Source organism: Eptesicus fuscus, chromosome 2 (genome assembly GCF_027574615.1).
Source record: "Eptesicus fuscus isolate TK198812 chromosome 2, DD_ASM_mEF_20220401, whole genome shotgun sequence".
In the NCBI taxonomy this organism is placed as follows: Eukaryota; Metazoa; Chordata; class Mammalia; order Chiroptera; family Vespertilionidae; genus Eptesicus; species Eptesicus fuscus.
In genome coordinates this window covers 360,801-374,257 of record NC_072474.1, presented here as the reverse complement: position 1 = coordinate 374,257, position 13,457 = coordinate 360,801, and the positions used below count along the sequence as shown (strand labels likewise).

Below are 13,457 nucleotides of genomic sequence, written 5' to 3'. Positions count from 1 at the left end.
TTCATCATGGCTCAACACCAAAAAGGATAAAGTATAGGTAACGAATTACAGAAAGTTTCTCAAATTATGCAGTAAGATTTTTGTATTGCAACTTGAAAGTAGTAGTATTTAGTACAGTGATGGCGAACCTATGACATGCGTGTCAGCACTGTAGCCATTTCTGATGACACACGGCCGCATGCCGAGGATGAAACATTTGCTGCTCCTGAGGATGAAACATTTGTGACTAGAGTCTAACTCCAAGACTCTAGTCGAAAATGTTTCATCCTCCCCTATTAGACACTCTGTGCCGGAGGTCTGTAGGCCAAAACAACAGAAGTCCGGCACAGAGCGTCTAGTTCTGGGACTTTCGGTTAAGCCGGGATCTTTGCCCTCACTTCCGCTGGCAGAGCAGGGAGCAGCGGAACGCAGCGGGGGACGCATCTCTGGGGGCCCTGCCATTACCAGTAACCAAATAACAGTTAACCACAGCAACCATTATCTACTGTTCTGGGGTGTCATGGATTTCTAACCCATCATTACTGAGATAACTGAGGGGGAGGCTGGGAGAGGCGAGGGTTTGTGGCGTGCTATGGGTGCCGTTTCCCGCCATTAGAAATAGCGGCAGCCATTTTAATTCACATAGGAACACCATCTTGCTCCATAGTGCAGACTCCATTTCACCACTATTACTGTTGTGCATCCTTATTAACCCCTATTTCTGCTTATTAACCCTGCCCTTTCCTAAAAGACAGTTATGTGCACCATTTTGTGGTTAGCTAGGCTAGTTAACCCCTAATTGCCTGCAGGCCTAACAAGCTATCTATAATTCTATCTTCTGCCACTGCCCCCCTGATGGAGAACCCAAAAAATAAAAAACTAAGGTTAAGTAAAGGAAGTGGTAGTAGCAGTGGCCGACCCTTTCAAGAGACATGGACCGAGATGTATGGCTTTATAGAAAAAAAAAGGCAGATCATTTTGCGTTCTATGTACTGAAATGGTAGTAAGTAGAACGTGGAATATAAATAGACATTTTGAAACTAATCATTTCCAGGCAGCTACACCTTTATAAGGGCCAATCTAATTCCATCCTTAAATTTATGAAAGGTTCTACAAATTTAACATCTGCAAGTTTGAGCATTGCTCACTCTATAGCTCAGCATGGAAAAGCGCTCAGTGAGGGAGAATTTATTAAAGAAACTCTCCTACGATGTGCACCAGTTCTATTTCATGATATGCAGAATAAAGATGCAATTATTAAGAGAATATCTGAGTTACCGCTCAGTAGAAATATCATAAAAGACCGAATAATGAGACTGAACACAAACGTACAACATCAATTAAAGAGAGACATAAGGAAGTGTAAATATTTTTCGATCTCTCTTGCTGAAACTACTGATGTCACATCGCATGCTCAGTTGGCCATTATTGGTCGATATTCTGATGGTCTCACAATGAGAGAAGAGTTGATAAAGTTAGTATCAGTGTCAACAAATAAATCAGGAAGTGAAATATGTAAGGTTGTTATACAAACATTTCGTGACCTAAGCATTGATATCTCTAAGGTGTGTCAGTGACGACAGATGGGGCACCAAATATGGTGGGGGAAAAGTCGGATTTGTCAAATTGTTTACAGAAGCTATTGGACATCCGATTGTGCCTTCTCATTGTATTATCCATCAGAAGGCTTTATGTGCCAAGGCAGGATTCACCGACTTAAACAACTTAATGTCAGTTGTTACAAAAATAGTTAATTTAATAGCTGCTCGCCCCCTTCACAAGCGAGAATTTTCGGCAATTTTACTGGAGGTTGATTCCACCTACAGTGGACTGCTGATGTACAATAATGTAAGATGGCTGAGCCGAGGCAAAGTTATTGAGCGCTTTGTGGAGTGCTTTGAAGAAATTAAGGTATTTCTTGACGATAAGGATCTGGAAAACTCCTCAGCTTAATGATGATAAGTGGGTCAACGCCCTGATGTTTTTTACAGATCGCTCTGTTCATATTAATGAACTGAACTTAAAGTTACAAGGTTTTGGCAAAAGTATTGACGTTATGTTTGGATACATGAAAGCTTTTGAAAGTAAAGTTAAAATTTTCAAGTGAGATGTAGAAACTAAAACTTATAAGTATTTTCCTCGAGTAACAAAGAATTTTGAGAAGGCCAGTGCAGCTGTACAAAATGAAATGGAACTCTTGCATATGAAGTACCAGCATGTTTTAGACTCGTTACTTGGCCAGTTTAGTGATAGATTTAGTCAATTTAGAAGTCTAGAACAGACCATGAAAATAATTAAGTATCCTGATGTAGTAGTCTACCATAGTTTGGAATTAAATGGTTTCCAATGCATGCAAATTGATGATTTGGAGATGCAACTTGCAGAATTTCAAGACAGTATCTGGGCTCTGGTGTTTGTCGACTTGAGGTCCAAGCTTGAGAATCTGGAAAGGTGCCGCTTGGAGAATCAAGAGGAGTGCCACTACGAACAGGAAATTTGGAGTGCCTGGAACCGACTACCAGACAGTTTTAGCACCCTGAAAAATATAGCAATGGCTTTACTCACCATTTTTCCCCTCTACATACTTTTGTGAGGCCTTATTCTCAGCGTTAAAACCAACAAAAGAAACAGATTGACAGATGAAGTTGGTAGCCCTTGCTTGGGCATGAAGTGTACAAAATACCAACCTTCAATTGAAGGTTTAGCCAATGAAATTCAGCAACAAAAAAGTCACTAATAGGCAGGTTAAAGAATTCCCCCTCCTCCTCACTTATCTTAGTTCATGGCACCCCAAACAAGCTAAATAATATCAAGACCAACAAAAGAAACCGACTGACGGATGAACAAAAAAGTCACTAAGCAGGTAAGTTAAATATTTAGTTTTTGGTTTATTAAATACAATTATATATAACAATAATACATTTATGTTATTTAAACTATAAATATCGCGAAATAATGTTTTTTCCTCAAAGTGACACACTACCCGAATTATGCTCAGTTTTTTGGCGAAGTTTGGCACACCAAGCTCCAAAGGTTGCCCATCACTGATTTAGTAGCTTCTTTGTCAAATACGCTTTTGCTTAGCAAGCTCAGATTTTTGTTATCATGTAGTTTTGTTTTGTTTTAGTGGGGTTTTGTTTTCTCCAACAGGGGAAATATTTTTTATATTGACCTCAAAAAGTATTCTACATTTTCTTAAAAATACATGATATGTATACTTACTTTCCTAAAAACCACATGTAATAAAATGTGAAATAATTTTAGATTAGCATTAAAAATCCAAAACTTTAGTGATGATAAAAAGATAAATATTAATTTATTTTTATTGAACCATAATAAACCAGAATAGATTGTTGATATTTCACTGTTTTTACCTCTCTACAGAACAAATTTTTTTTTTCCAATTACATTTTACATTCACTATTTTGTATTAGTTTTAGGTGGATAGCATAGTGGTTACACAGTCTTCTATACAGTACTTTACAAAGTTATCCCCTTGATATCCCCACCTGGCATCATGCATAGTTACTGCAATATTATTGACTACTAGAGGCCTGGTGCATGAAATTCATGCATGGGTGGGGTCCCTAGGCCTGGCCGGTGATCAGGGCCGATCAGGACCATAGTGCCCAGTCCTGGTCAAGGTTGGGCTGCCAGCTGTCAGTCGGGGTCTCTCAGGCAGGGGTGGGGGTGGCTAGCTGGGTGTGGGAGGTTGGCTGTAGGAGCACACTGACCACCAGGGGACAGCTCCTGTCTTGAGCGTCTGCCCCCCAGTTGTCAGTGCGCATCATAGCAACTGGTCAACCATCAGTCATAAGGTCACTTATGCTTTTATATATATAGATAGACTAGAGGCCCGATGCACGCAAATTCGTGCAGTGGGGGAAAGGGGGTCCCTCAAGGGATGCCCTACTGACGGGCCTAAGCTGCAGTCTGGCCTTCCTCTGCAACTGGCGACTTGGCTGATCAGGGGAAGGTGCCACTCACATCACCCCGCCACTGCTACCACTGCTGGCCGCAGCAGCTACAAAGCCTGAGCCCCGGGCTTTGTCTGGATGGACGTCTGTCCTAATTAGCATATTACCCTTTTACTAGTATAGATATTCCCTATATTGTACCTAACATTACCATGATTATTTTGTAACTACCAATCAGTACTTCTCAAGCCCTTTATCTTTTTCACCCAGTTTCCCAAACTTTCTCCCCTCTGGCAGCCATGAATCTGTTGTTCTCTGTATCTATGAGTCTGTTTCTGTTTTGTTTGTTCATTTATATTGTTCTTTAGATTCTACGTATAAGTGAAATCATATGGTATTTGTCTTTGACTGACATTTCACTCAACATAATACCTTCTAGTAGGTCCATCCACGCTGTTGCAAATGGTAAGATATCCTTTTTTATGGCTGAGAAATGTTACAATGTAAATTCGTACCATAGCTCTTTTTAAAAGATTTTTAAAAATTGATTTTTAGAGAGAGAGGAAGGGAGTTGGGGGAAGAGAGAGAGAGAGAGAGAAACATCAGTGTGAGAGTGAGACATGGATCATTTGCCTCCTGCACACCCCCTAACCAGGAATCAAACTGGCAACCTTGCAATGCACAAGATGCCCAACCAACTGAGCCAAACCAGCCAGGGTTGTACCACAGCTTTTTTTTTATCACTTGTCCATTGATGGGTACTTGAGTTGCTTTCATATCTTGACTATTGTAAACTAGAGGTCTGATGCACAAAATTCATGCAAAAGGGGCTTGACCCTCGCAGCCCTGCCTTCGTCCGGATGATCATTCTGCCATTTGGTCTAATTAGCATATTAGCTCTTTATTATGTAGGATAATGCTGCACTGAACATAGGGGTGCATATATTCTTTCAAATCAGTGATTTGAGTTTCTTCGGATATATATACCCAGAAGTGGAATCACTGGTTCATAAGGCAGTTCTATTTCTAATATTTTTAGGACCCTCCGTACTATTTTTTATAGTGGCTGCACCAATCTGCATTTCTACCAAAAGTGCACGAGATTCCCTTTTCTCCACATTCTTGCCAGCCAGTGTATTTGTTTGCCACTTTACTGATGATAAGCCATTCTAGCAGGTATGAGGTGATAGCTCATTGTGGTTTTAATTTGCATTTCTGATGATTAGTGACATTGAACACTAATGTATATTGACCATCTTTATGTCCTCTTTGGAGAAGTGTCTATTCAGATTCTTTGCCCATTTTTAAATCAGATTGCATGCGCGTGCGCTCTCTCTCTCTCTCGCTCTCTCTCTCTCTCTCTCTCTCTCTGTGTGTGTGTGTGTGTGTGTGTGTGTTGAGTTGTATGAATTTTTTTATAAATTTTGGATATTAACCCCTCTTAGATGTGTTGTTGGCAAATATAATCTACCATTCAGTAGGTTATCTTTTTGTTTTGTTGATAGTTTCCGTTGCTGTGCAAAAACTTTTGATGTGGTCCCATTTGTTTATTTTTTTGTTTGTTTCCTTGACTGAGGATGTATATAAAAAAAATATATTGCTAAGACAAATGTCCGGGATTTTACAGCTTACGTTTTCTTCTAGAAGTTTTATGGATTCGAGTCTTACATTTAAGTTGTTAATCCATTTTTGAGAAAAACCCAAAACTTTTAAAGCAAGTTCTTACGAGCTCATATAAGTCCTTATTAGATTTTTTTTTAATGAAGGCCAAAAGTCTTTCTTAGAAACAAAAGATTTTCTATCACTAAGTCCTTAGTTTTATTTCTGTGGAATTCTATAGAGTTTATATGTGTACCAGTCATCTGTAGAATCTATCTATATAAAAGCCTAACATGTAAAGTGTTGCCTTGGGAGTTGGACCGACCCGGGAGTTCGATTGCTCGCTATGACATCTGTTGACCACCAGGGGGCGGTGCGGAATGAAGGGAGGCCCGCAGACGGCAGCTGAGGAAGGGAGGCCCTGGCCAGCAGCCGCTAGGGACCCTACCTGTGCACGAATTTCGTGTACTGGGCCTCTAGTCTTAAATAAAATTTTAGTCCTTTTGAAAGAATAGCTTTAAAAGCCACAAAGGGGCCTGGCCAGTGTGGCTCAGTGCTTGAGCATCAACCCATGAACCCGGAGGACATGGTTCAGTTCCCAGTCAGGGCACATGCCCGGGTTGTGGGCTTGATCCCCTGTAGGAGGCATGCAGGAGACAGCCGATCAATGATTCGCTCTCATCATTGATATTTCTGTCCCTCTCTCCCTTCCTCTCTCTGAAATCAATAAAATCATATTTTTAAAAACCACAAAGGATGCAGTGAATCTTTTGCTTTGTATGAAAATTTACATTGTACTTGAGGAGCCTTTTTACCAGAGTAATGCAATTCATTTTTTAATAGTTTAATAGTTTTACAAGGATTATAAATGAAAAATAAGAGAAAGAACTGTTTACTTCAATTTTTCTTAATAACTTGCTAACATCGCTATTCTGTACTATTGTGTGTGTGTATATATATATATTACTGTACTATATATATACAATATATATATCTACTAGCTATTTCCTGTAGAATGAGGATTAAGCTGTGAAACTAATGTCTATATGAAAAGACTGGGGAAAGCCTCCTCTTCTAGTATGTCTTCTCTTTTATGCTCTTTTACAAATGTCATTTTCATGCCTTATCTTTTATTTTTGTTCTTACAAATATGATGGTAGTTCTTATTCACTAATATGGTTTAAATCTACTTAATCTGTTCCTTTCCTCCTTTGACATTTTTGCTTAAATATACCTTTCCTAAAAGTGGAAAAAATTACACCATTAGATGCAGGTTAATGGGGCCAAAAGATAGTTGAAATAGCAGTTTCTAGAAGAGATGTTGGTGTCACAGACCTCTTTTAGTGCTTTGTCAGAACAATAATCAAGGCATAGAATAATTGTGACCATTTTGTAGCCTTTTGAATTTGAAGTCTGGTATCCATAAAATGCCACATGAGAATGTTGAAATAAAAATTATTCGGGCCCTCGCCGGTATGGGTCAATTGGTTGGAGTGTTGTCCTGTATACCAAAAGGTGTGGGTTTGTTTCCTAGCCAGGACACATACCTAGATTGTGGGTTCGATCCCTGGTAGGGGTACGTGCAGGATGCAACTGCTCAATGTTTCTCTCTCCCTATTTCTCTAAAATGAATTTTAAAAAATATATTGTTATTTAAAAATACATTGTTATTGTTATTTAAAAATTATGTTATTTGGAAGTAAAAGTGTATATTTGCATGTTTATACATATACATATGTATAAACATGCAAATATACATAGTATAATGCATTCATGTGTGTGTGTTTGTCCCCTTTCAGGCTTATAGCAATAGACTATTGATTTCTTAAAAATATGTAATGGGAGCATTAAGGACCCTAAGGAAGATTGAACTCTGATAACCTAAGAATACACAATAGAAAAGCCCATTATATAGCTTAAAATTTGCTTAACATTTCTGGTTTTCTGATTCCATTGTGAAAATAAGTATTTCAACAATGGCCTTTTTATGACATACTAGAGGCCCAGTGCACAAAATTTGTGCACTGGAGGGGGGATTCCCTCAGTCCGGCCTACACCCTCTTGCAGAGTCTGGGAGTCCTCAGGGGATATCCAAAAGCCGTTGGTCAGACATCCTTAGCACTGTTGCAGAGGCAGGAGAGGCTCCCGCCACTGCCACTGTGCTCGCCAGCCATCAGCCTGGCTTCTGGCCAAGTGCACTGACCACCAGATGCAGCTCCTACATTGAGCGTCTTCCCCCTGGTGGTCAGGGCACGTCATAGCGACCGGTCGTTCCACTGTTCGGTTGATTTGCATATTAGCCATTTATTACATAGGATGAAGCCCTAGTGGCTTTTAAAATAAATTCCTAATGGCAAAATTAAATATTTGATTTTCATGCAAACAATGCTTCTTTAGTCATTCAGAATTCAAAAAGAAACACTACCTAGTGATGTACCCCTAGTGACCAATCTCCCATCTCCACAACCATAGTTTTTAGGCTGTAATTATTCCTGCCTTAAAATTTAATTTATATTATTTAGTTTGTATCTGTTGAGCAGTCAAAGATTAAAAATTAAGTTCTAGATATTATGGAAAGTTGATTAAATGCAAGTTTGTTTACCTATATTTTTCTAAACATACTAACTGAAAAGAAAGAACCATAGAGAAAGAAGAGGATTTATAATCTCTGCTGAGAAACCTAGACCATCTGAGAGATGGGGTGAGGAAACTCTAATTATACTCTTTCCCCACTGAAATGGCTGGACTGAAGTAAAAACCACACTGCCATCTTGTACTTATTTTTATCAATATGGTTTTCAAAAAAGGATGGGCAAGGGTTGCTAGAAAGGAGGGAAGCAATGGTCCAGGACCGTGGTCGGCAAACTGCGGCTCGCGAGCCACATGCGGCTCTTTGGCCCCTTGAGTGTGGCTTTTCCACAAATACCATGGCCTGGGCGAGTCTATTTTGAAGAAGTGGCGTTAGAAGAAGTTTAAGTTTAAAAAATTTGGCTCTCAAAAGAAATTTCAATCGTTGTTCTGTAGATATTTGGCTCTGTTGATGAATGAGTTTGCCGACCACTGGCCCAGGATATGCTTTACGGTTGTTTACCAGAGTTGGTGAAGCAGAGAGAATGTGTGTTCATTAAACAAGGTACCAGAGCTATAGTGTTTCACATGGAATCAGCAAATAAGAGCCAGCAAACAAGGAACTTGCAAACACAGTGTTAATAACTAAAGAATCTTGAAGTAATTAAGACCTGAATGGCATTTCAAAAGAGAGTTAATGCTACAATAAACCCTATAGAGTTACTAAAATCTTCAAGAATGAAGAAAGAAACCTATATGTGAGCCGGTTGAAAAAGGATTTGAATTATAAAATGAAAATTATTTTGACCACAGACTTAAATAACAATAGCTACCAGAAGAAAATGGATACTATCAATATGCAGAACAAAGGGGTGCAGTGGGGTTTTGGCCAAAGTGAGCATTTGAATATATTTTAATGTTTGAGTTATGTCTAATCCAGGATAATCAAGTGTAGGAAATAAAAGTCATTAATCATTATTGGAGGTGGAAAGAGGTGTATCATGTAAAAATAATGTAATTAGTGAAAAAGTGTAACTTATATAATAAAAGCTAATATGCAGAACGACTGGTCACTATGACACGCACTGACTACCAGGGGCAGATGCTCAACGCAACAACTGCCCCCTGGTAGACATTGTTCTCCCACTCAGCGGAAGCCCTGAGCCAGGCTCCCAGCTGGCAAGCGCAGTGGTGGTGGCGAGAGCCTCTCCCACTTCCACGGCAACACAGGGAGCGGGCCTAAGTTAGACATCCCCCAAGGGCTCCCAGACCTGAGAGAGGGCACAGGCTGGACTGAGGGACTCCTCCCAAGTGTAAGAATTTTGTGCACTGGGCCTCTAGTTTAATATAAGAACAATCAATGTATTATTAAAGTTGACAAATTAAGAAATAGGTTTAAGAATTGATTTTGTTATATTTAGTAAAAATAGATATCAGTATATTCCATGTAACCATAGCAGAATCATTGCTGGACAGATCATGTTGTAAATGTAAAAAACATTCACCTGTTAAGAATTTTTGTGAGTTTATTTGAGCCAGACTGTCGACAATTGCCAGGAAGCAATATCTCAACAGATTGGGATAGTGCTCCGGAGAATGGCGGTCTTATCTAATCAAAGGAGGGGAAATAGGTGGGTTATATGAAATCCATTGGTAATAGATTAGAGAGGCATGCGAAAGCAAGGGGAGGTGGGGGTGAGAACCTCTGAGTATTGATTATTTTTCATTTAACCTGAGAACTTTCTATTTGTAAAGAACATTGTAGTTATTGAAATCTAGTCTTTACAAGTTAAAAACGAATTAACCAGATTCTGCATTAATATTTTTGTTGGTTACATTGATTCACAGATTGAAAGGTTGTGTTTTACCTATTGCTTTCCCTTTAGAATATTAAGATATTTAAGGAGAACAGGGACCATGTCTCAGCTGGATTAATGGGGAATATTATGCTACATATTTGCCACTATTTTTTGTCAAGCCATTTGTAGTTAGTTTAGTTGAAACTCTGGAGGTAGTAGTTAGCATGTCATGCTTCTTGACATCTTAGTGAACTACATATATATAGATACGTGTTTTATGAAAAGCTAATATATAGACTATTTGATAAAGAAATATTTTAAGGTATAACTTTTTGTGTGTTTTTTTTTCTCCCCCTTTCCTAGTAAATTAAAAGTATTTCAAGCAATATTCAGAAAGCAAGTTTGTTTTGTAAATGAGAGTCATGTAATTACATTTTTTAAATGATTTAGAGGTGGAGGTGCACTTGAAGGCTTACTTACTAATATATTTAAGCTGGTATAGCTAAAATTATTATTAAATTAATTTATTTGTAAATAATATGGCCTACCCTTTTAAAATAGCATTACTATGTGTAAGGTATCACTAGAGATAGTATAACTGTCATCCCTAAGTTTTAATTATAGTACTATTAAAATACTAATAGTTTAAATTTTCAGGATAAAAGCAAAATAAAAAATTTCAAAACAGCAACAAAAACTCAACCTGCTTTCATACTTGTATACCTCCATTTGCTACAATTTGACTTACACAACTCAAATTTCCTCTGAACAAAAAAGGTTATAATCTTGGTTTATTTTAACTCAGTTCATTGCTTATTCCTATAGAAAATCAGGTTTTTGGAGAGCTCTAACAGTGTGCTATTGCTGGGCTCTCATCCTTTCTGTTTAAATAATGCAGGTACTTTGATGGAAACCTGGAGAAGCTCTTTGCTGAGTGTCATGTAATTAATCCAAGTAAAAAGTCTCGAACACGCCAGATGAATACAAGGTCATCAGCACAGGATATGCCTTGTCAGATCTGCTACTTGAACTATCCTAACTCGGTGAGTATCTGGTAGTTTAAGGCTAGCACTGACTCTATTTCAGAGGGTAAATCATCTTTCATTATTTAAACAAAGAAGGAAGATCTTGGAATCTGGGATTGTATAAAGCAGTAACCTATCCTAATTATATTAAAAGCCAGGGGCTGTCACGACCGAAACAACCAGACGGACGACCGAACACAGGTTGCATGAGGCGACAAGGCTGGAAGGAGGGTTAGTGAGGGATGACCAAACGACTGAACAGCAGGCTGTGTAGGGCAACCAGGCTGGCATGGGGGGAAGCTGGGGGTGATCAGGCCGGCAATCAGTCGGTTAGAGATGATCAGGCTGGCAGCGGGGGCAGTTAGGGGTGAGCAGGCCGGCGGGGGTGGGGAGGGCAGTTAGGGGCGATCAGGCGGGCAGGCAGAGGCAGGGGGGGTGGTCAGCCGGCAGGGGGGTGGGGGAGGAGCAGTAAGGGGTGACCAGGCCGGCGGGGGGGTGGGGGCAGTTGGAGGTGACCAGGCTGGCAGAAGGGGCAGTTAGGGGTGATCAGGCAGGCAGGCAGGTGAACAATTAGGAGCCAGTGGTCCCGGATTGTGAGAGGGATGTCCGACTGCTGTTTAGGCCCGATCCCTGAGGGGTCCCAGATTGGAGAGGGTGCAGGCTGGGCTGAAGCGACTAACACCCCCACCACCACCACCCACCCATGCACGAATTTCGTTCACTGGGCTTCTAGTAAAAATATAAAGGATAAAGAAAGGACGAGAAAAAAGAAGACCTTATTCTATAGCCCCCTTTTCCCCTATTTGTTTTTTTAAGCAGCAATTTATCCAAGTTTTCATTACATATCTAAATCTTTTCTGAGCTTATTTTATCACCACGGGAGAATTGTGTAACAGGTAGGCAGTGAGTAGAATTATTTTTCATGCAAATAAAAAAGAGATTTAAAATTTAAAATTTTAAACTATATATAAAAAACACTTAGAAAATGTTTCTAATACTGTTTCACTAGGGAATTTTCAGGATTTTTCATAACAAAAGATTTTCATGCCCTAGTCCCATGGTCGACAAAATGCGGCTCATGAGTCACATGTGGCTCTTTGGCGCCTTGAGTGTGGCTCTTCCACAAAATACCATGGCCTGGGCAAGTCTGTTTTGAAGAAGTGGCGTTGACAGTTGGTTATCCCTCTCACAATCCAGGACTGCTGGCTCCCAACTTCTCGCTTGCCTGCCTTCCTGATTGCCCCTAACCGCTTCTGCCTGCCAGGCTGATCACCCCCTAACCACTCCGCTGCCAGCCTGATTGATGCCTAATTGCTCACCTGCCAGCCTGTTTGCCCCAACTTCTCTCACCTGCCAGCCCGGTCACCCTTAACTGCCCTCCCCTGCAGGGTCGATCGCCTCCAACTTCCCTCCCATGCAGGCCGGGTGCCTCCCAACTGCCCTCCCCTGCTGGCCATCTTGTGGTGGCCATCTTGTGTCCACATGGGGGCAGGATCTTTGACCACATGGGGGCAGACATATTGTGTGTTGGAGTGGTGGTTAATCTGCATATTACTCTTTTATTAGATAGGATAGAGGCCTGTTGCAGGAGTGGGGGCCTGCTGGTTAGCCCTGAAGGGTGTCCCAGATAAGGGTGGGGGTCCCTTGGGACATGGGGCAGGCTGAGCAAGGGGCCTGTGGTGGTTTTCAGGCCAGCCACGCCTCCTGGCAACCCAAGCGGAGACACTGGTATCTGAAATTTATTTTCCTTCTACAATTGAAACTTTGTAGCCTGGAGTGGAGCCAAGCCTTCTGCATGCTCCACCGGCAGCCATTTCTGTTGAGTTAATTCACCTTCTATAATTGAAACTTTGTAGCCTTAAGCAGAGGCCTGAACCCGGCCAGGGTGTGCGGAAAGCTTTGCTTTCTCTGTTACCGCGGGCAACCCTGGCCTGGTCTCTCCAGCTCCGTGGCTGCCGCCATTCTGTTTGAATTTGTTTACCTTCTATAATTGAAACTTTGTAGCTTGAGTGGAGGCTTAGGCCTGGCAAGGGCAGGCGGAAAGCTTGTTTCCCTCTGTTGCCTGGGAAACCTTGCTCTCGGTGGCTGTAGTCATCTTGATTTGGTTTATTTGCATACTCGCCCTGATAGGCTGGTGAGCGTGGCTTGGGCTGGTGGGCGTGGCTTGGGTGTAGCGGAGATATGGTCAATTTGCATATTTGTCGATTATTAGATAGGATCTTTAAAGAAGTCTATTTGAAGGAAACAAATTTGTTCGCATGTACAGGTACTTAAAAAAGAGGTTTTAAAAGAAAGTTAATTGAGCCTAGCTCTCATGGGTCAGTGGTTGAGCATTGACCTATGAACCAGGAGGTCATGGTTCCATTCCCTGGTCAGGGCACATGCCTAGGTTGTGAGCTTGATCCCCAGTAGGGAGGGTGCAAGAGAAAGCCAATCAATGATTCTCTCTCATCACTGATGTTTCTGTGTCTCTCTCCTTCCTTCCTCTCTGAAATCAATAAAAAAAAATTTTTTTTTGGAAAGAAAGTTAATTGAAAACTCAGAAAAATAGTAAAATCATGTGTTAAAAT

General features: G+C 40.6%; 1 protein-coding gene across 1 annotated transcript in view; it reads left to right on the top strand.

Annotated features, from left to right (window-relative positions):
• The window catches only part of ARIH1 (ariadne RBR E3 ubiquitin protein ligase 1), a 169,919-nt gene that overhangs the window by 106,884 nt on the left and 49,578 nt on the right, over positions 1 to 13,457 (top strand). Inside the window, exon 3 of the mRNA XM_054725134.1 lies at positions 10,761 to 10,905. Within this exon, the coding sequence (XP_054581109.1) occupies positions 10,761 to 10,905 (145 nt within the window). The remainder of the gene's footprint in view (positions 1 to 10,760; positions 10,906 to 13,457) is intronic.